Source organism: Schistocerca americana, chromosome 1 (assembly GCF_021461395.2).
Source record: "Schistocerca americana isolate TAMUIC-IGC-003095 chromosome 1, iqSchAmer2.1, whole genome shotgun sequence".
Classification (NCBI taxonomy): Eukaryota; Metazoa; Arthropoda; class Insecta; order Orthoptera; family Acrididae; genus Schistocerca; species Schistocerca americana.
The window spans coordinates 531,050,999-531,075,520 of NC_060119.1; the positions used below are offsets into that span (position 1 = coordinate 531,050,999).

General features: G+C 45.3%; 1 protein-coding gene across 1 annotated transcript in view; it reads right to left on the minus strand.

Annotated features, from left to right (window-relative positions):
- Positions 1–24,522, minus strand: part of LOC124605414 (myrosinase 1-like) — a 184,106-nt gene that overhangs the window by 119,912 nt on the left and 39,672 nt on the right. The window contains exon 2 of the mRNA XM_047137070.1: positions 7,335–7,532. Within this exon, the coding sequence (XP_046993026.1) occupies positions 7,335–7,461 (127 nt within the window). The 5' untranslated portion in view covers positions 7,462–7,532. The remainder of the gene's footprint in view (positions 1–7,334; positions 7,533–24,522) is intronic.

Sequence of the window (24,522 nt, forward strand, 5' to 3'; positions counted from 1 at the left end):
AAAGCGACTCTACTCGCGTTCCCTGTTCTACCTACCACTCAAAGACATACGTTGTATAGGAATGGTGTGTTAATTAGTGTCGATTGACTGTCATCCCTTTTTGCATTACATATTGATAGGCAAATGTTTTCATAACTGCCGTTTTACGTGAAGTGTCATCTTCACCTTCTCATTGCGATTTGTAAAGGTCTCATGTAAGATGCGAATCTGACCATTTATTTTGCTGCCTTACACGTTTACAAAACGTTTTAACTATGATTTCCATTTAGACTGATTGAGAGTTAATGAAAACAGTTTTTCATGTTAGAACTGGTAGCTTATTACAGCTCTTACATTCACAGTGCACTGACAGAAAAAAAATCGCAAAACCAATAAGGAGTTGTGCTATGTAAAGGAAAGTCGTGTTTCTACATCTGAAAGATGTAGTGGCCTAGTAGCGCCACTATCAGGATTCCAGTCAGGTTCTTTAAATACACGCTGTAACGGTCGTGAGCATTAATTACCTTTGAGATTGAACATGGTGAACTGATGTTAGTTAAGAATGCCATTTAAGGCGACAAAGACACCATTATCAGCACCTCTCCGAGTTTAAACGAGGTTGTGTAATAGGACTGCGAAAAGCTGGATGTTTCTTCTGCTATATTGCAGAAAGACTTAGCAGGAATATGGCCATTGTGCATGATTGCAGGCAGCGGTGGTCCCGATGGATGGTCGCAAGGAGACCGGACTCTGGGCCACCACGTTGCACTACCGAGAGAGTAGAGTTCAGCGTGTGGCTCTGACGCATCGTACTGCATCTGCAGCAGCAATTTGAGCAGCAGTTGGCACCACAGTTACACAACGATGTTACAAATCAATTACAAGGACAACTCCGAGGCAGATGCCTTTAACGTGCATTCCACTGATCCCAAACCACTGCCATCTGCGACTTTAGTGGAGTCACGCGAGATCTCATTGGAGGGCAGGGTGGAGGTATATTTTGTTTTCTGATAAAAGCTGATGCTGCCTCTTTGCCAGTGACGGCTGTGTGTTGGTCAGGAGACCAGTTGAGGGCCTGCAACCAATCTGTCTGCATGCTAGTCCCCCTTTACATACTTCTGAGTTATGGTCTGGGGTGCGATTTCGTATACTGCTGGAGCATTTTCGTGGCTATCCCAAGCACACTGACAGCAAGTTTGTACGCCAGTCTGGTGATTCGACCTGTCGTGCTGCCATTCATGAAGAGCAAAAAAATGGTTCAAATGGCTCTGAGCAGCACTATGGGACTTAACTTCTGAGATCATCAGTCACCTAGAACTTAAACCTAACTAACCTAAGGACATCACACACATCCATGCCCGAGGCAGGATTGTAACCTGCGACCGTAGCGGTCGCGTTCCAGAGTGTAGCGCCTAGAACCGCTCGGTCACCCCGGCCGGCTCATGAAGAGCATTCCAGGGTATGTTTTCCAAGGGGATAACGCCCGCCTACATGCGGCTGTCGTAACCCAACAGGACGTTCAGAGTGTCGACATGTTGCCTTGGTGTGCTCGACAATCAGATCTGTCTCCAGTCGAGCACATATGGAACGTCATTGGACGACAGCTCCAGCGTCATCCACAAACAGCATTAACCGTCCCTGTACTGACTGACCAAGTACAACAGGCATGGAACTTCATCTCACAAAATGACATCCAAGCCCTTTCACAACACAATGCATGCATTTCTGCATGCTTGTAATCAACAGTCCGGCCCCTACACCCGTTATTAATGTACCAGTATTTCACATTTGCAATTGCTTATGTCGTGCTTACATTAAGCTGTGATCTGGCAGTGTTAATCACTTAAATATGTTACCTAGACAAATAGTTCCCGAAATTTTATTTCTTTACTCAAATTAGTATTTGGTGTTGCTTCCACTTTTAATGTGACTCAGTACAGATACTTCATCGAAATTAGCGAAGACTTCACGAGACATGTTATTGTTGTTGTGGTCTTCTTCTTTCTACTCTATGCAAGTCTCTATCTGCGTAACCACTGCAACTTACATCCATCTGAACCTGTTTAGTGTATTCATCTCTTTGTCCCACTTTGCAATTTTTACCACACACATTTCGCTGCAATACTAAACTGATGATTCCTTGATGTTTCAGAATGTGTACTATCAATCGATACCTTCCTTTAGCTGTCTTTTGTATCTATGGAGTGTAAAAGACCACTGGATCTTTCGGAAAGGCTGACTGTCGAATGTAAGATTCATGTACTTGTAGCCTAGCCTTAGCTCATTTCTGTTCATTTCTTTCCACCTTTCTCGGATGACCTTATCTAAAGCACAGTTGAAGAGCAGGGGCGATGGCCTATCTGTTTGTCTCACACCTGTCTTGGGTTCAAAGGCGTAAGTCGTCTCTCCTCTGAACTCTCTTTGCTGGGTAGTCGTTTTTGTCTTGTTATCTAATCAAAACTCTTCAAGAATTTGAAATAGGGGAGGTAGATCATTTAAGCTGTACGCCTTCCTGAAATCGGCGCAAGTCACCACGAATTTTCTATTCCTGAGTTTCAGAAACGAAAGCAATGCTGGCCCTCTCCTGGAAGCCCGTTGGTATTGCTCCAACAGTGGATCGATTGTCTATTATGCTCCATTCTGCAGTGTTTCAGTTATTACTAAACGGTGTAATTAATTTCCGTATACGTCTTACAGTAAGTGAATACGAACTACGTGGCAATAGAGATGGCGGTCCTAGCAATGTTCTGGAGTAACACAGCGGTGCTCATGAATGCTCAAACTTCGTGGAAACATCTGTAAGGACATGCGGAAGAGAAATAATGAATAAACCACTGAAAGAAACACGGTGTAATTTCGAAATGAGTGAGTACCCTTTGTAAATTGCATACCCTTTTTACATTTCAGGTTACAATTGTTGCTCAATGTGAGGTTCATTTGCCTTCACGGCAGCCTGGATAACATTTCAAAATATGGTTTGCGGTACTTTTGGAACGGTGGACCATGAAATTTTCAGATGTCATGACACAGACTGTGCAATGCTTGAAGAGCGCACCATGCGTCCAGTATTCTCAGCCATGGTAACAGCAACTTCTTCAACAATATTCGCGGCGCAACTGGCCGTCGGCCTCTCCCAGCAGCAGTTCCCAAATCGCCAGTTATTACGAACTTACGAATCATGTTATTCAACCCCGATGGGAAAGGAGGACCTATCCGTATTCCTTTAAAGCATCCAACAGCTAAATACACTATTGCTGCAGTTTTGATAAAACAGATTTACGAGTGAAGCACTGCTCACCTTGTCGAGATCCATTTCGACTGTCTGCAAAATGCTCACTGATGCCTTTGTTTCGGCCTTACTTAGCCGTACCAGCACCGGCGCCCACCCGCAAACTTGCAGCGAGTACTCCGAACATCATTCCTATAAAACTGGATACTCAACGGTAAACAGTTTTCCGTATACAATGGCTCAAGTACCGAAAGTTTAATTATGACCATTCCGTATTTGCTGTGGGAATACACTTTTCCCTATTGTTAGTCTGAGGGTCGTAGATCCACTTTCAAGGGGACATTTCTGCCATCATCCAAGATTGGATGATTGCTTCAGTATGGTGCCATGACCTCGAAACTAATAGCAAGATCAAAGATAAGTAAATAAAATAAAAACAGTGTAGCTTTAAGTATTCGTAAGTTTCTCTAAATATCTTAACACAAACACTGGGATGTCGAGGAAAGACGATCGATTTCTCCGAGATTGTGCTGCGCCTCTGATGTCAACGTCGTTGACGGCGTGATAATCTCGCTCGTCTTCCTTTCCAGTACTGCAGCGATAGGTTATCGCAAGGGTCTGTCCTTACTTTTGACCGTCATGAAACGGTATCCTCATTCAGTGGTCCACAGATTACGCCTGTGTGTCTGTGCGACAGCATTATACGTGTACTCGCGTACTCCTGTGGTCGGTAAGATACCCCAAGCTGTCCGCAGTAGAATAAGCTCAGATCTTGATTCCGACGTGAGGTATCTTCGCGACCTCCGCACTCAATTGCAACATCCGAGAGCGACGTGTCCCAAGAGCGGACACTGTGCCTTCCTTCCGGATCGTATCGGCACCTGTGTCCGTTATGAGTCGTTGTCGCAACCCACTGACGGCGGAAGAGAAGCATGTCTGTTGCGACGATTCCATCATCTGTTCGCCACCAATATAGAATAGTTTTAACACCGTAACGTCCTGCTACAATGCTTTCATGATATTTCCGCGATGTTCCTTGAGTGATTAACATTTCCGCCAGTCAACATAACTACGCAAGAAAGCTGTATTTAGTAACTATATGAACTGGGATGACGCACTACGCTTTATCAAGGGAACGCACATTATTTGAGTGACTCCTCTGCGAGCCTTATTGCTGTAAAGGACGAACCACTTAAAAAACAGTCCTCCAGTACCAGAAAAAATGCTTGAGATTAATGTTACTGTAGATAAATGTCCACGTAACACGGTTTTAAAACTTGTCTGTCGCGGACCGGATGTTGTAGATCCGACAACCAACTTTCTTATTTAAGTGGAATATTACTAGTGTGAAAACTTCTGTAACCAACGTTGTATATCTGGTAAGACAATACGGAATCATAATGCATTTAAAATAGGAGTTATTCTGCAGGTTGTACGGTGCTATGCCTCTTTCGACGTCAATTTGCGGAATCAAAATACGAGATAGCTGATCATTTAAGTACTGTCGGAAGATTTGACTGAAGAACAATGGAATCACATACAACTTTCAGTGTTCTTCTGTTATGAAAAAATATAGTTATTTTTTCTTCCGCTTTTAGATTCTCCATTCCTTGTACCTATTTTCTTTGACTCAGCACCATGCTAAAACAAATTCCCTTTTGGGGATACTATTAAAAATACTGAACTACTGCATATAATCCCATGATCATTTTCACAGAACTGTATCATCCTGCTGCCTAGATATATCTATGTTGGTCTCAAAGAAAGAAAATCGACAGATTATGAACATGGCTGTGCTTCAGCAACTGTGCCTGCAAGAGCTTCACTGCATTAGAAATAACAGCCAAACAGTTACAAAATACAGATTTATTGAACCTTGATCATGGTTTCTATAGTTTTAAAACAGTCTTCTTCAGAAGATATTTACGTAGAATCACATTATTTACACCAATGTGGGAGTCCTTGACTCTGTCTAGTACATGTCATCAACGTAATCACATTTTAAAATACATTACATAAGAATACGTGACATTTTATAAAAGCTTTAAGACAAAGCCCTGCAGTAGACGGCTACCACTTTTGTATAATGTGTTTTAAATGGTGGATGACATGTACTAGACAGAGTGAACGACTCCAGCATTGGTTATAAATAATGATTCTCGGTACAACATGTTCTGAAGAAAACGATTTTAAAACCGTCGGAACCATGATAAATGTTTAATAAACCTGTAATTTACAACTGGTTGGGTTTTATTTGTAATCCATTGAAGACCGACAGATGAAATGTTAATTTCCGGAGTAGCCCAAGGAAGTACGACAGTACCGTTGCTGTCCACAATGTGTATAAATCATCTAGTAGAAAGCGTCGGATGCTCTTTACGACTGTTCGCAGATTGTGCGGTTGTCTATAACAAAGTAGCAACGCCAAAAAACAGTATCGATTTGCAGAATAACCTGCAGAGGATTGATGAATGGTGCTCGCTCTGGCAGTTGGCCCTGAACATAAATAAATGTTACATATGGCGCATACATAGGAAAAGAAATCCACTACTGTACAGCTACATTATTGATGACAAACTGCCGGAAACAGTATCTGCCGTAGAATATCAAGTAGGTACTATCCAGAACGACCTTAAGTGGAATGCCCGCATAAAACAAATAACAGGAAAAGCAGATGCCAGACAGAGGTTCATAGGAAGAATCTTAAGGAAGTGTATCTCATCCACGAAGGAAGTGACTTATAAGGCGCCTGTGCGACCGATTCTTGAGTGTTATTCATAAATATGCGATTCTTGCCATGTAGGACTGATAGACGATATAGAGAAGATCCAACGAAGAGCGGTACCTTTCGTCAGGGATCGTTTAGTCGTCGCTAGAGCGTTACCGAAATGCCTAAAGAAACCCTATTAGCAGACGTTACCAGAGAGGCGTTATGCATCACGGAGAGAGCACTTTCCGGGAAGAATCAGACAACATATTACTGCCTCCCATATATCTCTTGCATAATGACCGAGATTAGAAAATTCGAGACATCTGAGCTAATACAGATGCTTACCGAGAATCATTCTTTCCGTGCGACATTTGCGAATGGAACAGGACAGGGGTGATCAGTTAGTGTTGCCAGATGAACCCTCCGACACATACCATTAGGTGGCTTGCAGAGTATGCTATGGATGTAGCGTCACTTACGATGCATCCGCACTTGAATCTTTTCTATGACAGAACGCTGTGATTAAAATTGCAGTCGCTGGACAAGAAATCACTCGATCTACCAAGGATCGGTATGAGGATTCAACATAGGATGCCGGACAGTTAATTAACTCTGGGTGCCACTTGGTCTTGGACATTACACCATACCAGTCAAATTAAAGGGTGGATGTCTGGGGAAAAGGGATTATTGGAGCAGAGTTAGGAACGTACTGGACGATCTTTTGGGCGTATACCACATGTGTAGGTTTGGTGTTAGCCAGGTTATGAAATACAGTGTGACGGGAATAGGTAAGGAAAATGTATTTTCTGGTTTACTCATTGTCCACCCGCCTCTTTCCCAGAGGGTAAGACATATTTAGAAAATGGCTTACCCAACATGGCTGAGAGTGGTCAAGGCGATGGAGCAGTGGTGTACCCAGTTACTCACGGACTGAATGAAGCTACCTCGAACTTTTTCATGCGTCCATATTCATTATTTCCTCTTGTTTCTGTTTTCACAGCCTTTGACTTTTTAAGAATGAGGCAACACACTTCGAATATTTTAATGAAGTTTTATCATTTTTCACGTGAGAAATAGTCGTTCAGTGTGATTCTTAGTTCTGTAAATCTCGCGTAGATGGAACGAAGGAAGATTCGTTCAGTTTTTTTTTCAAGGCCGTAGATTTTTAATCAAGAGATTAAATGTTAGATCTAAATGAGAGACATATTGTAAGAAAGAAAAGTCATTAGTGATTTGTTTCTTAATAACTATTTTCATTGAACGGAGCAGGATAACAGAAATGTAGATCAAAAACCCATTACGTTGCACTTGGTGAAGTACGCTTCTAAGGCAAAATTGAAAAGTGTGACACTGGCAGGACTTTTACAAAAGCTTTAGGAGAATGATCTCCTCTGGGTCAGGGTCCGGACAACTCACCGTCTGCATTCCAGCCGCCTTCTACCTGGTAGGCGGCAGTGGCGGCTCCAAACATGAAGCCCGGAGGGAAGCAGCGCTCTGCCGCGACTGATGAAGTCGCTGCCGGTGGAGCTTTCTTCGTAGCCATATTCTCACGTCACAACAATGCAGCAGTCCTGCTGTCTCCACACGCCAAACTAACTAGTCGACGGACGTGTCCTGCAAGATCAAAAAACGAAAAACTGTCATGTAACCAATACGGAAGACGCAAACTGCTGAATGTGCTTGGTATAGCAGAAGACATGGAGTAGTACGACTCTCACTTTTGAAATGAAAGTGAAGAATCGTAACACTAAGATTACCAGAAAAGCAAGCTGCCGCAGAACCGGAAACAAAAAGCAAACACAGTGGCCTGATAAAATTTATTGCTGTACATGCAGCAACTGCAGGCTGCTCTTCAGTTTATTCAACAACGACACTGAGCCACTTGTTGTGTCGTAAGATTAACTTTTGTATTCCTGCGTCCCTAATGGTAGGTAACGAGACAAGTGTATGAAAGCCGTCTGCAATATCGTGTATTTACAAAGATGTTGATGGTACAGTGATTTCTTTAGAAGTAAGGATACGTGAAAGTTCTTGGGAACATGATTAGTGGTACAAGACGAATAGCCACATGTCACCCTCCCAGAGCAAACGCATACAAGTATTTGGATGCTGGTTGTTGATCAGCGTGGCACGAGCACTGAGAATGCTGCGTCTCTTGATTTGAATGGTACATCACAGTCCCTGTGTGAATGGCTCCTGAGTTCTCTAATAGTAAACTGCTTCACGAGGTCGTCGCCGATGAATGACGGCGCATCAGTGCAACCCTCGACTAGCATATTTTGATAACTTTGAAAAATCTGCACCAACACGAAGTTCACCTATATACACTCCTGGAAATTGAAATAAGAACACCGTGAATTCATTGTCCCAGGAAGGGGAAACTTTATTGACACATTCCTGGGGTCAGATACATCACATGATCACACTGACAGAACCACAGGCACATAGACACAGGCAACAGAGCATGCACAATGTCGGCACTAGTACAGTGTATATCCACCTTTCGCAGCAATGCAGGCTGCTATTCTCCCATGGAGACGATCGTAGAGATGCTGGATGTAGTCCTGTGGAACGGCTTGCCATGCCATTTCCACCTGGCGCCTCAGTTGGACCAGCGTTCGTGCTGGACGTGCAGACCGCGTGAGACGACGCTTCATCCAGTCCCAAACATGCTCAATGGGGGACAGATCCGGAGATCTTGCTGGCCAGGGTAGTTGACTTACACCTTCTAGAGCACGTTGGGTGGCACGGGATACATGCGGACGTGCATTGTCCTGTTGGAACAGCAAGTTCCCTTGCCGGTCTAGGAATGGTAGAACGATGGGTTCGATGACGGTTTGGATGTACCGTGCACTATTCAGTGTCCCCTCGACGATCAACAGTGGTGTACGGCCAGTGTAGGAGATCGCTCCCCACACCATGATGCCGGGTGTTGGCCCTGTGTGCCTCGGTCGTATGCAGTCCTGATTGTGGCGCTCACCTGCACGGCGCCAAACACGCATACGACCATCATTGGCACCAAGGCAGAAGCGACTCTCATCGCTGAAGACGACACGTCTCCATTCGCGCCTGTCGCGACACCACTGGAGGCGGGCTGCACGATGTTGGGGCGTGAGCGGAAGACGGCCTAACGGTGTGCGGGACCGTAGCCCAGCTTCATGGAGACGGTTGCGAATGGTCCTCGCCGATACCCCAGGAGCAACAGTGTCCCTAATTTGCTGGGAAGTGGCGGTGCGGTCCCCTACGGCACTGCGTAGGATCCTACGATCTTGGCGTGCATCCGTGCGTCGCTGCGGTCCGGTCCCAGGTCGACGGGCACGTGCACCTTCCGCCGACCACTGGCGACAACATCGATGTACAGTGGAGACCTCACGCCCCACGTGTTGAGCAATTCGGCGGTACGTCCACCCGGCCTCCCGCATGCCCACTATACACCCTCGCTCAAAGTCCGTCAACTGCACATACGGTTCACGTCCACGCTGTCGCGGCATGCTACCAGTGTTAAAGACTGCGATGGAGCTCCGTATGCCACGGCAAACTGGCTGACACTGACGGCGGCGGTGCACAAATGCTGCGCAGCTAGCGCCATTCGACGGCCAACACCGCGGTTCCTGGTGTGTCCGCTGTGCCGTGCGTGTGATCATTGCTTGTACAGCCCTCTCGCAATGTCCAGAGCAAGTATGGTGGGTCTGACACACCGGTGTCAATGTGTTCTTTTTTCCATTTCCAGGAGTGTATATCGTTGTTCTGTTCATAAAAGATGAACCCCCACGAGTAGATTCTCAAATACGCAACTCCTGTGGATACACACTGAGGTGAAAAAAGACGTGAGATACCTCCTAATATCGTGTCTGAAATTCTTTTTCCCTGCGTAGTGCAACACCTCGTCGTAGCATGGACTCAAAAAGTTGTGGGAAGTCCTGCTTCCTCTGCAGCCGTCCATAATTGAGAAAGTGTTGTCGGCGCAGGATTCTGTACACGAACTGACCTCCCGATTATGTCTCATATATGTTGCATGGGATTCATGTCGGGCGATCTGGGTGGCGAAATCATTCGCTCAAATTGTCCAGAATGTCCTTCAAATCAGTCGCAAACAATTGTAGCCCGTTGATATGGCGCATTGTCATCCATAATCATTCAATAGTTGTTTGATAACATGAAGTCTGCGAATGGCTGCAAATTGTCTCCAAGTAGCAGAACATAACCATTTCCAATCAAAGAATGGTTCCGTTGGACCAGAGGAACCAGTCCATTCCATGTAAACACAGGCCACACCATTATGGAGCCACCACCAGCTTGCACAGTGCCCTGTTGACAACTTTGGCCCATGGCTTCGTGGGCTCTTACCAAGTGAAATCGGTACTGATCTGGCCAAAGCACGCTTTTCCAGTTGTCTATGGTCCAATCGATATGGCCACGCGCTGAGAAAAGGCGGTGCAGACGATGTCGTGCTGTTAACAGTGGTACTTGCGTCGGTCATCTACTTCCATAACCCGATAACGCCAAATTTCGCAGCGCTGTCTTAGCTGATACGTTCGTCATACGTCCCACATTGATTTCTGCGGTTACTTCACGCAGTGTTGCTTGTCTGTCATCATTGACAACTCTACGCAAACACAGCTGCTCTCGATCGTTAAGTAAAGGCCGTCCGCGACTGCGTTGTCCGTGGTGAGAGGTAATGCCCATTAAATCCGGTGTTCTCGCCACACTCTTGACACAGTCGATCTTGGAATACTGAATTCCCTAACCATTTCCTACGTGGAATGTTCCATACGTCCAGCTCCAACTACCATTACACGTTCAAAGAATTCCCGTCGTGTGGCCATAATAATGTCGGACACCTTTTCACATACAGCACCTGAGTACAAATGACAGCTCCACCAAAGCGCTGCCCTTTTATACCTCGTGTACGCGATACTGCCGCCTTCTGGATTTATGAAGATGGCTGTCCCATGAATTTTGTCTCCTCAGTGTACTTACCTCGATGGTTATCCTAGTTTACGCCTCAACAGCTTAATATTACACTATCGACAATTTTAAATTTATAGAATAATAAACAAATTTTTTTGGATGGTGTTTGTTTATCATCATTCAGCACAAAATGTTCTGTTGGCTACTGTAGGAGTCAGCAGCGACAGAAACAAGGAAGGAGAGAAGTTGCGATGGCCAGTGCCAGGGATCCAAAATCATCCACACAAAACACTTTCTAATTGATTGAAAACTTTATTTCTCAAAGTAAAAGAAATTTAACTTCTTGTGGTTCCTGTGCTTCCTACATACAAGTACAGGGTTATTACAAATGACTGAAGCGATTTCACAGCTCTACAACAACTTCATTATTTAAGATATTTTCACAATGCTTTGCACACACATACAAAAACACAAAAAGTTTTTTTAGGCATTCACAAATGTTCGATATGTGCCCCTTTAGTGATTCGGCAGACATCAAGCCGACAATCAAGTTCCTCCCACACTCGGCGCAACATGTCCCCATCAATGAGTTCGAAAGCATCGTTGTTGCGAGCTCGCAGTTCTGGCACGTTTCTTGGTAGAGGAGGTTTAAACACTGAATCTTTCACATAACCCCACAGAAAGAAATCGCATGGGGTTAAGTCGGGAGAGCATGGAGGCCATGACATGAATTGCTGATCATGATCTCCACCACGACCGATCCATCGGTTTTTCAATCTCCTGTTTAAGAAATGTTTCTGCTTTAGCCTTTTTCGTAAGATTTTCCAAACCGTCAGCTGTGGTACGTTTAGCTCCCTGCTTGCTTTATTCGTCGACTTCCGCTGGCTACGCGTGAAACTTGCCCGCACGCGTTCAACCGTTTCTTCGCTCACTGCAGGTCGACCCGTTGATTTCCCCTTACAGAGGCATCCAGAAGCTTTAAACTGCGCTGCCATCGCCGAATGGAGTTAGCAGTTGGTGGATCTTTGTTGAACTTCGTCCTGAAGTGTCGTTGCACTGTTATGACTGACTGATGTGAGTGCATTTCAAGCACGACATACGCTTTCTCGGCTGCTGTCGTCATTTTGTCTCACTGCACTCTCGAGCGCTCTGGCGGCAGAAACCTGAAGTGCGGCTTCAGCCGAACAAAACTTTATGAGTTTTTCTACGTACCTGTAGTGTGTCGTGACCATATGTCAGTGAATGGAGTTACAGTGAATTTATGAAATCGCTTCAATCATTTGTAATAGCCCTGTACTTTACTCTCTATTACTACGCCGGCCGCGGTGGCCGTGCGGTTCTAGGCGCTGCAGTCGGGAACCGCGGGACTGATACGGTCGCAGGTTCGAATCCTGCCTCGGGCATGGATGTGTGTGATGTCCTTAGATTAGTTACGTTTAAGCAGTTCTAAGTTGTAGGTGACTGATGACCTAAGATGTTAAGTCCCATAGTGCTCAGAGCCATTTGAACAATTTTTTCTATTAATACTCGCAAAACGCAAACAAAGTAGCGTCTTCCTGTTACTCAGTACTGGTGCTCTCGAAATCTGCAACCGAACTGCGCCGATCAGCAATGGGTGTCTGGTTAAATTAGCATCGACAGGGGGCGCTGACGTCTCTCTTGCTGGAGGTGTGGCGCTGCCCGCTCTTTCCAGTGGCGCGTGGGCCAACGCCTTCTTGATGCCGTTTCGATGCGGTGTGCTCGTCTGTGTGCAGTAGATGTTTTAGGACTGTACATAAAATATGAAAAAAATATTCCTGACTTTCAATATGGTTCAAAATGGTTCAAATGGCTCTGAGCACTATGGGACTTAACTGCTGAGGCCATCAGTCCCCTAGAACTTAGAACTACTTAAACCTAACTAACCTAAGGACAACACACACATCCATGCCCGAGGCAGGATTCGAACCTGCGACCGTAGCGGTCGCGCGGTTCCAGACTGTAGCGCCTAGAACCGCTCAGCCACTCCGGCCGGCTTCAATATGGTGTCCTCAGTGTTGTCATCTCACTATTTTTTAGATTTGAATCATGTGAAAATGTTGCTCCCATAACTGTGCTAGAAAATGTCCTAACTCGCTGAAAACTGTTCTGAACTGCCCACGCCGGCCGAAGTGGCCGTGCGGTTAAAGGCGCTGCAGTCTGGAATCGCAAGACCGCTACGGTCGCAGGTTCGAATTCTGCCTCGGGCATGGATGTTTGCGATGTCCTTAGGTTAGTTAGGTTTAACTAGTTCTAAGTTCTAGGGGACTAATGACCTCAGCAGTTGAGTCCCATAGTGCTCAGAGCCATTTGAACCATTTTTGAACTGCCCACAACAGCTCACCTTCAGCTGAGGTGCCTTCATTTAAATATGGCGGCTTGCGACAGCATTCTAATGGCATGTACCATACCCTGCGTGTGAATTATGATGTGTCTTATGAATCAAATGATCATTTTCGTAAATATGAATGACGCTGAAGACGAAAATTCAGTATGACTTAATGGATCAAAACACTATTCAGGGATCCTCGGAGATTGGCCCCTATGTTTACAAGCACATCATTTTTAAAATAGAAAGTGACCCAGGTAGACACAGCATTAAAAAAGTGAAAAATAAGTACAAAAATGAAAATCACTACAAGACCAAAATAATATACACACCACCCGTCCTAAAAGTACCGAGACTAATATTTTGTTCTGGCATACAAGCGCACAAGCGACGTCAGCGCAGTACGAGCGGTGGCAGCTTGAAGCAACAAGTGTAAACAGTCGTGAGTGTTCCGCCAGTCAGTTGTGAGCAGGCAGGGTCGTCGTCGTCATCGTGTGACGAGGGCCTCCCGTCGGGTAGACCGTTCGCCTGGTGCAAGTCTTTCGATTTGACGCCACTTCGGCGACTTGCGCGTCGATGGGGATGAAATGATGATGATTAGGACAACACAACACCCAGTCCCTGAGCGGAGAAAATCTCCGACCCAGCCGGGAATTGAACCCGGGCCCTTTGGATTGACAGTCTGTCGCGCTGACCACTCAGCTACCGGGGGCGAACAGCAGGCAGCGTTAAGAGGTGGACGTGCGGTCGTAGCGTGTCAACGTTGTTGTGTCACAAATCACAAGAGAGCGACGTCTCTAAATCAGCTGTTCAAGATACGCTCCAAAATGTTTCGAACAATGGAAAAGCTTGCGCAAAGTTTGACCCGGACGCCTTGATGCCCGAACAAAAAATACGAAGCGTGGGCTACTGCAGCCATGTGACTGAAAAAAAATTATTTCCTGAAAAATCATCACGGACGACGAGATGACGTTATAAATACCAACCTACCAAATAGTTACATAGTGGAGAAATTCGCAGGTGGCGTAAACGCTTTGACGACATAACCGACATTCAAGCCAAAGTGAGGCGCGAGCTGCACAACATCCCAGCGAAGGACTTTTCTGACAGTTTGACATGACTGTGCAGTTATATGAACGTTCTGGGCGTTGTCCTAAAGCAAGGGAAGCTATGTGTAGCACTTACAGCATTGAAAACACCATCTTAACTTTTCTCTACTTTTTGTTAATCTAGTCACGACACTTTTAACTTTCGATCGTAGATTACCAATTTCTGCTTGGATTTTCATCACAGTTTTAATTAGTTAATTAATTTAAATTTAAACATTTTCTTCTGGATGATAAAAATTACCTATATTGACATATTTCAGGCTTGTACATGGACTGTGATAACTTCAATTACGTCAGCACGTTTTCCGGACAAAGCGTCGAAAAGTAGGCCGAGCAGTGCACTCATACCAGGCTTTGCACGTTTAGCCCATAAAATCTATCCTCCACAAAACCTACTATGTGGTAGCGGATAAGAATGGTTCTGCAATACAATAAATGTTAGCAGCGCTTGGGATAATTTCTAAAAAACAAACCAAGTAAGAAGACATGGATAACACGAAAAAAAGATGATACTGAACAGTAAATAAAAGTAAATGAAACAATATTGAAAGAACAGGATGATTTCAAGCAGTTTTACGTAGTAACCGAAAGTGCCTGTTCTGTTTCATCAGAATGTAATTTTACTACACAAAATTTAGGTTATAATAAACAAAGAGCCTTCCTTCTGCAGCAGTAGTTTAGGAATAGATCGAGTGCTCGCAAACGATCTTAGGTTTATGAAAAAAGTGGGGAATTCAGGAGAATTATATGATAAAAAATGAGCCGTTTACTTGCTCACAATGTGCGGCGCATCCACTACGAGATTGTGAATTTACGGACGTCGCAACTCGTTCATCTATTCATGTACGTATACGAGGCTCTTCGGACAACAGCTCAGCGAGTTGCGAGAACAAGTAAAATTGCCTTTTCGAACTCGACAATGAAGTTTATGTGCATAGTGTTTGAGCCCATGCGAGCACGAAAGCTTTCAGCAGCTGTCGTGGGCGGGCGTTAGAATATCAAATGGTTCAAATGGCTCTGAGCACTATGGGACTCAACTGCTGAGGTTATTAGTCCGCTAGAACTTAGAACTAGTTAAACCTAACTAACCTAAGGACATCACAAACATCCATGCCCGAGGCAGGATTCGAACCTGCGCCCGTAGCGGTCTTGCGGGTCCAGACTGCAGCGCCTTTAACCGCACGGCCACTTCGGCCGGCTTTAGAATATCAGTACGGACGGAATCTTTCTTGCATTTATGGGAATGAGAATTAATTTCATGATTGAGAAGAATGCTTACATGTTCACGGTCCAAGGTAGACACAGGGCTGTTGTGACCAGCAGTTTATTTATATGTTATGGCATGCAGAAATATGAGAACGTTTATTAAGAAGAAAGACATGAAATATGAATTGTCGTACATTCTTATCCTGTTGATGAAAGTCACCTTCACGATATACACAACATTAGGTACTGGAAATTTACAGTCTGAAAAGGAGCAGTATGAATATAAGCCAAAGGAGCCTAGAGGCTTACTAGAGGAAGATGATTGACGATATGTGCGCTTAGTAACATCGCAGTTGACAGCAGAAAGAATCAGAACCTACAATGGAGATACAGCAACTGGGACGCTGTCGCACTGTATACTAGCGGTGTGTAGCTGTTCTCCTAAATTGTCAAGTCAATGAGCTTTTTACTTGCTGCTGTATGAACGATGTCCAACGAGAACTTCAATCCAGGGATAAACACTGTCGCGAGAATCAACTACTGCCCACAGCTGAGAAAAGTGGGTGCGACATTAGTCTGGTAGCGAGTGGGGTGTTCATTGTGACTTGCGCTAGGCTGAAGAGTTCGCACTGTTTTAAAAATACACTCCAAGATGGAAAAAAAGACGATCCATGAAGCAGTTATCCGAATGAACGGAAATCAGCAGATGTGATATAAATGTACAGACAAACAAATGATACTTCCTGGCAGATTCTGGAAACAAATGATTACAATTTCAGAAAAATTTGATGACTTTTTCAGGAGGAGGGGTTTCACAAATTGAGAAAGTCAATTACACTTTGATTCAAGGTCCGCTTCTGGCCACTACGCAAGCAGTTATTCTACTACGCATTGATTGACAGTTTTTGGACGTTCTCCTGAGGGGTATCATGCCAACTTCTGTCCAATTGACGCGTTAGACAGACAAAATCCCAATATAGTTCGAATGATCTGCCTGTAATATTCCACACTTCTCAGCTGGGATGAGATCTGACGATATTGTTGTCCAAAGTAGGGTAGAAACTCTAGTTGTATGTGAGCGGGGATACTCTTGGCAACTGCCATGCCGCAGTGGATACACCGGTTCCCGTCGGATCACCGAAGTTAAGCGCTATCGGGTGTGGCCGGCACTTGCATGAGTGACCGTCTGGGCCACCATGCACTTTTTTTCGGGGTGCACTCAGCCTCGTGATGCCAATTGAGGAGTTTCTCGACCGAATAGTAGCGGCTCCGGTCAAATGAAACAGTCATAACGAACGGGAGAGCGGTGTGCTGACCACATGCCCCTCCTATTCGCATCCTCAACTGAGGATGACACGGCGGTCGGATGGTCCCGATGGGCCACTTGTGGCCTGAAGACGGGGTGCTGCTGCTGCTGGGGATAATCCTGCTGAAATGTAAGACTCCAGCGGGTTGCCATTAACGGCAACAAAACTGAGCTTAGAATATCGTCGACGTACCGCTGTGCTGTAGGGGTGCCGCGGCTGACAACCAAAGGTTCAAAATGGCTCTGAGCACTATGGGACTTCACATGACAACCAAAGGGTTCTGCTATAAAATGAAATGGCACTCCAGACCATCACCCCAAGTCGTCGGGTCGAATGGCGGGTGCCATTTAGGTTGGTATCCCACCGCTGTCTGGGGAGTCTGCAGACACATCTTCGACCTGGAATCCCATTAACTGGAGTAGAATTGTCTTCAGTGAGTCCCACTTCGAACTGTGTCCCTACGACCAGCAGCGGCGTGACTGCAAACGCCTCGAACAGCTGTGGGACACCAACCTGACTCTCACCAGCCTTGAGGCCCGACAACTGGAAGGGGTGCCATTTCTGCTCATAGCAGGCCTCCTTTGGTTGTTACCCGCTGCACCCTTATAGTACTGCGTTTCGTCGACGTTATACCGCGCCCCTTTTTGTTGTCCTTCGTGGCAAGCTATCCTGGGCTTACATTTCAAATAATGGTGCCGCGCACACGGTGAGAGCTTATACTGTTTGTCTTCGTGCTTGGCAAAACCTACATTGACCAGTAAGGTCGCCGGATCTCTCGCTAATTGAGAGAGTTTGGACTACTATGGGCAGTACGGCCCGCAATCTCGTGATTTTGGCTATCCAACGCGTCAATCGGACAGAATTTAGCACGATATCCCTCAGGAGGACATCCAACAACTCTGTCAGTGCGAAGCCGGAAAATTTCTTGCATAAGGGCCATAGGTGGTCCAGCACGTTATTGACTTCCTGAATCTGTAAAGCTCTTTCTCATGAATTAATAATCCAATTTTTCTGAAATTTTTAACTTTTGTTTGTCTGTACATGTACATCACATCTACCTGTTTCCGTCCCATTCGGATAATTCCTTCGCGGTGCGTCGGTTTTTTCCTTAGAACATATTATCCGTGCACGTAAGGTAATATTGCAACTGTAACTGAATTGAAGAGTTTGAATGACGAAAATAAATTAAATCGTTTTAGCTCTTCAGTGCACTGATAACGTCGCTCAAATTTTCCATTTGTGTGTCTTGTATGTCGGCCTAACGGCGACTTAGGCTCCAACTGAGATGTCGCTGTGCAAACTGCACAATCGGTGTCATAGACCGTGGCTAACACTAGACCTCACAAGCAAGATAGATGCCGGAGCCAGTGTTAGGAAGTGCTCACATGACGCCGTGGCCAATTTAATCAGGCGTGTGCAGCATGTGCAGTGGCCAGTGTTCAAGGACCACCATCAGCTTTGTCACTTCACTTCGAATTGTCCACCAGACTGTGACATCACTTTGAGCGATTGTGAAACCTGCCATGGCCAATGGATTTAGATTTTTCCAGTCTGCTGTTCTGGAAGGTTTTGTTATTTCCTTACTATGACTTGGCTTTGAATTCCTGGGCTTTCTGCTTATGCTGTCTTATGTTGTTTTGTGCTCTCGTGTACTATCACATAGCACGGACGGGTTACAACCTGTATCTGCTATTGTGCTGTGAATGTGCTTCTGTTTGTGAATAAATCAGTCAGTGTGAAATGCTTTCGTTGCGGACATGATATCAGTGGATGATGTAGGAATAATGTTTCAATACTGCTAATGCAACTACTTTAATACAATTTTTTCACGATACACATTTTGATTTCTTGAATAAAAACATCGCCAGTATTAGGGTTTTTTGATTACAATGAGGATGAGGTGTCTGCCTGCACATTCCACTAGAGCTTTCCTATTTCTCACTGGTACTGTGCGTAAAAATTAGAGGAAACTGATAGGCCAAAATGACTGGAAACGGAACCCATCAAGGCCGACAATGACGTCTGTTGGTAAGCAATATATTTCGGATGGACAATAACATGGTCCATGGCAGCTACTGAGTACACGGGAGCTAGGATAAGGGCTGTTTTCCCGCTAACCACTGCAGCTCTCGCAAGCATTCCTCTCAGCCGCCTAGTACCTACTATACCACGGGCAACACCGTGGCAGCGTAGCCGACGAGTACGGTGGACAGGCAATGGACAGGGGGGTTGTTTGGTGAAGGAGACTAGACAGCGAGGTCATCGGTCTCATCGGATTAGGGAAGGATGGGAAAGGAAGTCGGCCGTGCCCTTTCAAAGGAACCATCCCGGCATTTACCTGAAGAGTTTTAGGGAAATCACGGGAAACCTAAATGAGGATGGCCGGACGCGGGATTGAACCGTCGTCCTGCCGAATGCGAGTCCAGTGTCTAACCACTGCGCTACCTCGCTCGGTGGCAATGGACAGACCGGCTGCAGTGCAGCTAATGACACGCCAGTCCAGTGATGGATATGAACGACTGGTGAACAGTCGTATACAGTGTGTTCACGCAAGAGCGTGCAAAAATTTAACAGGGCATATAAGATGCTCTAGTGAACAATTTGAGACAGGGAACCTGGGCTGGGAGAAGCCAGATAATAGGAATAAAATCACATTACTGTATACTTTTTATTTACATTAATTATAGTTAACTGCACATACTATCATTGACAAAATGAACGTACCATTTGTACTGTATCTTATAAAATGTGCTGAAACTGACGGTCGTCAACCTCAGTGCATATATGACATCGGCGAACAAGATTCTGACGCACCCTGATAAACGTCCCTGGTGTGCTTCGACTCACATCACAGGCAGCTACAATTCTGGCAGCTAATTCCTTCTCCGTATCCACTGGGGTCTCATACACAAGTGACTTTAGATATCCCCATAGGAAATAATCAAGGGGCTTCAGTTCAGGTGACTTTGCAGGCCATGGAGTATCACCTCCCCTTCCAATCCAGTGATCAGGAGACGATTGCGGATATCCACACTGAAGTGAAGCGCTGTACCGTCATGTTGTATCCACATCGTCTCACGAACAGCCAAGTAGATAATGTAAATACGATACAACAAAACCACTTTACGGACAAATAAAGTAAACACAACTTGCATCATGACTTCCCAGTGCTCAGGCTCTCCTCCTTGTTTCCTTGCAGAAAATAAAGAATGTACATGTAAATAAACAGCACAGTACGCGTAAATTTGTACGCGTGTTCGTTGTAAATAAGCTGGAAAACAGTAATGCTAGACAAAGCCGCAGACAAGTTTACTTCTACCGACACCAGGTTCCCTGCCTCAAATTGCTTAGTGGAGCATTCTCTATGCCCTGTTACATTTTTGAACGTTATTACGGAAACACCCCGTATTTCAGTGCTACCATGCCATTAACTAACAGAGGCTTCCCCCCCCCTCCCCCCCCTCCCCCCCCATTCCTGCGCCCCTGATCACTGCAGATCCCCGCGCGCAGTGGCCGCGTGGTTTGAGGCGCCACGTCACGGATTGCGCGGCCCCTCCTGCCGGAGATTCGATTGCTCCCTCAGGCATGGGTGTGTGTGTTGTCCTTAGCATAAGTTGGTTTAAGTAGTGGGTAAACCTAGGGACCGATGATCTCAGCAGTTTGGTCCCTTAGGAATTCACACACATTTGAACACTGCAGAGCACAGGCCACAGAGACTAGCATACTCGAAACATGGGAAACGCTAGCACGGACACGCTGGTACCCGCCGATGGCAGGATGCAGGCTCGTCGACAACGAGATAAGACGATGCCTGCTTATCGGTAACCCTATACTGTTCAGTCACGTGTTGGAAGTATTCTCTTTTGAGGAATGTTTAAAGTGAATGAAATACGAGTTCCTGTTGCGTATGCAACTTATTGTCACCCAGCTGTGAACGAATGGAAAACCTACTATCTGATCATGTGCGTATTTTCGCCTAGGCTGCCTCCCCCCCCCCCCCCCCGCCAAAAAAAAATTACCCCCTCCACCCCTCTGACAACCATCTCCCTTCGCCGGATCACCTCATCTCAATCCTATCGAGCACGCCCGGGACCCCATCGAGATCCGACCAATATCCGAGATGTTGGCAGCGATTGAGCGATCATCAGTTAGCAAGGTTCTTCAACGGTTTCAGGGCCTCGTGATGTCTATGTGATGATGCTATACAGCGTCCATCGGGGACCTCTGCAGGTAACGTTGCTATAGCCAATGTTGCTAACGGTCCGTAGCTCGTGGTCGTGCGGTAGCGTTCTTGCTTCCCACGCGCGGGTTCCCGGGTTCGATTCCCGGCGGGTCATGGATTTTCTCTGCCTCGTGACGACTGAGTGTTGTGTGATATCCTTAGGTTAGTTAGGTTAAAGTAGTTCTAAGTTCTAGGAGACTGATGACCATAGTGCTCAGAGCCCTTTGAACCATTTTTTGTTGCTAACGCAGGCCCATGTGGTGGCGCTCGATTCCGTGATAGCATATTCGAATTTTGGTGGTGGAAGAAATTTTCAGCGCCAATATTTGGCCAGTAGGTGGAGGTGGTGGCGTGAATTCTGATCACTAGACTTTGCGGCCATGTCTTTGTCTGCAGTGCCTTATAGAGTGACAGCATGTGTCTCTTTTAAGAGTGATCGGTCCTTAGGGTGAGCACATTAAGCTCGAAGGCCTCGTTGGTTCTATTCGAGAGGAGTAATCTGTATGCTAGCGTCAGGTCTCTTCTCACATCTTAACGAAAACGACAACATGCAATACAGCCTCCCATTACAGTCACGTGCGTGGAAAAAGAAAATTATTTCCTACTAGACCGTTAAATAGACAAGGGGCTCCCAGTCGTATGTTTACTTCTTTCTTTCGTCCACTGATATGCATTAACAAGTACAGAAGGGGGAAATTCAATACTCTTCTTTGTAGACGATGTTGTTGTTGTGGTCTTCAGTCCTGAGACTGGTTTGATGCATCTCTCCATGCTACTCTATCCTGTGCAAGCCTCTTCATCTCCCAGTACCTACTGCAGCCTACATCCTTCTGAATCTGCTTAGTGTATTCATCTCTTGGTCTCCCTCTACGATTTTTACTCTCCATGCTGCCCTCCAGTACTAAATTGGTGATCCCTTGATGCCTCAAAACATGTCCTACCAACCGATCCCTTCTTCTAGTCAAGTTGTGCCACAAACTCCTCCCCAATTCTATTCAATACCTCCTCATTAGTTATGTGCTCTACCCATCTAATCTTCAGGATTCTTCTGTAGCACCACATTTCGAAAGCTTCTATTCTCGTCTTGTCCAAACTATTTATCGCCCATGTTTCACTTCCATACATGGCTACACTCCATACAAATACTTTCAGAAACGACTTCCTGAAACTTTATACTCAATGTTAACAAATTTCTCTTCTTCAGAAAGACTTTCCTTGCCATTGCCAGTCTACATTTTATATCCTCTCTACTTCGACCATCATCAGTTATTTTGCTCCCCAAATAGCAAAACTCCTTTACTACTGTAAGTGTCTCATTTCCTAATCTAATTCCCTCAGCATCACCCGACTTAATTCGACTACATTCCATTATCCTCGTTTTGCTTTTGTTGATTTTCATCTTATACCCTCCTTTCAAGACACTGTCCATTCCGTTTAACTGCTCTTCCAAGAATGAAGAAATAGCATCTGTGTTATACACTGCCCGCCTCAATGATTTTGCCGCACCGTGCGGAATTTCCAAATGGTTCAAATGGCTCTGAGCACTATGGGACTTAACAGCTGTGGTCATCAGTCCCCTAGAACTTAGAACTACATAAACCTAAGTAACCTAAGGACATCACACACATCCATGCCCGAGGCAGGATTCGAACCTGCGACCGTAGCAGTCGCGCAGTTCCGGACTGCGCGCCTAGAACCGCGAGACCACCGCGGTCGGCCGGAATTTCCAAGCGCCGTCCCTAACCCTAATCACAATTTCAGACGTAGCCAACACTTTTCAGAAAGCTATTTGATCATGGCGTCTTATTTTTCAGATATCGTACTTACTCATACCTCTTTTTGTCGTGAATACGTCTTTAAGACCAGAACCAGATATGGAGCACTAGTCAACGAAACAGAAGTGAAATGTTTACAGTGTAACATATTTTGAGTTATAGCACCAAAATTATCTCGCAGAGTGTATATCTAAAATCTGTTCGTTTTTTCTCGTTCCTGAGCAGAAGGGAGCGCGCAGTGCGAGACTTGTAGCAGCCAGTGGTCAGCGAAGCTGAGTGCTACACTGTCGACGGTATCGCCGTCACTTCTGCTTTACAGAGTGGAAGGTCATAGGACAGCAAGTCACTGACATATAAGTGCTTTATTTGTTTTAAAAAAGTATATAAATCGCCAGAGGCTATTTAGTGTGCCTGTAGGACATAAAGGAAAAACAGCTATGGTCCAATATCGAGAAGGCATGTTTTCCGAGCCCGCATCTCGTGGTCGTACGGTAGCGTTCTCGCTTCCCACGCCCGGGTTCCCGGGTTCGATTCCCGGCGGGGTCAGGGATTTTCTCTGCCTCGTGATGGCTGGGTGTTGTGTGCTGTCCTTAGGTTAGTTAGGTTTAAGTAGTTCTAAGTTCTAGGGGACTGATGACCATAGATGTTAAGTCCCATAGTGCTCAGAACCATTTGAACATTTTTTTTTGCATATTTTCCGACTTGCCACGGCCTTGGTTAATGGCTCAAAACAAGGAGTTTTGAGAGCACGGTCATTTACTGTAGCCAAAAGTAACAGCTAAATGCTAAATAAAGTTGATTGGGCGCTAACTGTAAAATACGACGAAGTTGGATAAACGAATCGTGGTATGCATCTTAGTTGCTTCAACTCCAAAATAACAAATGGCTCTGAGCACTATGGAACTTAACATCTGAGGTCATCAGTTCCCTAGAACTTAGAACTACTTAAACCTAACTAACCTAAGGACATCACACACATCCATGCCCGAGGCAGGATTCGAACCTGCGACCGTAGCGGTCGCGCGGTACCAGACTGAAGCGCCTAGAACCGCTCGGCCACACCGGCCGACTCCAAAATAAGGTTTAATAGGTTTGTTCCGTAATATCTTAAATATTAATACCTATTGATTATGACTTCAACACCGAGAAGAAAACAGAAATAACGGAAAACTTAAAATAACTTATAGACACAGCAGAAAAAAAATAATTTAGAGGTCCGCGACAAGAAGAGCAATGTGATCCAAAGGAGAGAGAGTAGCTAGGGGAGGATGCCATACTCCGTACTACTTGTAAGCGCCCCTTGATCACAACGTCTGGATTCAAAAGACTATGGCATGTGCTGGGCAGTGCCTATTTTACATATTCTATCTTATTACTAAGACTTTTTCCTAGAGCTACTCCTACAGGCGTTTAAGGATTTGTGAGGCCATCAATCATTTTATGCTGACATTTATCTTTTACAAAGCTCTTCGTTTCTGCACGGGCCTTGAAGCTGACGGAGGGACATTTCAAGTGTTGTGTAGGAGCATAGCAGAAATGAATTTGCCAACACTACCAGTAGCAATCTCTGTTATTTTGAAAGATGCACCAAGGTGATCAACTCTGGCGCTTCCTTCGCATCTGTTTCACAACAGTGTAAGCAACTTCCAGTGAAACATTGAACTTTTTGAATTATTCGCATTTCTGACTTGTGCTCACAGTTCTTCATTTACACAAACTTTCACGGT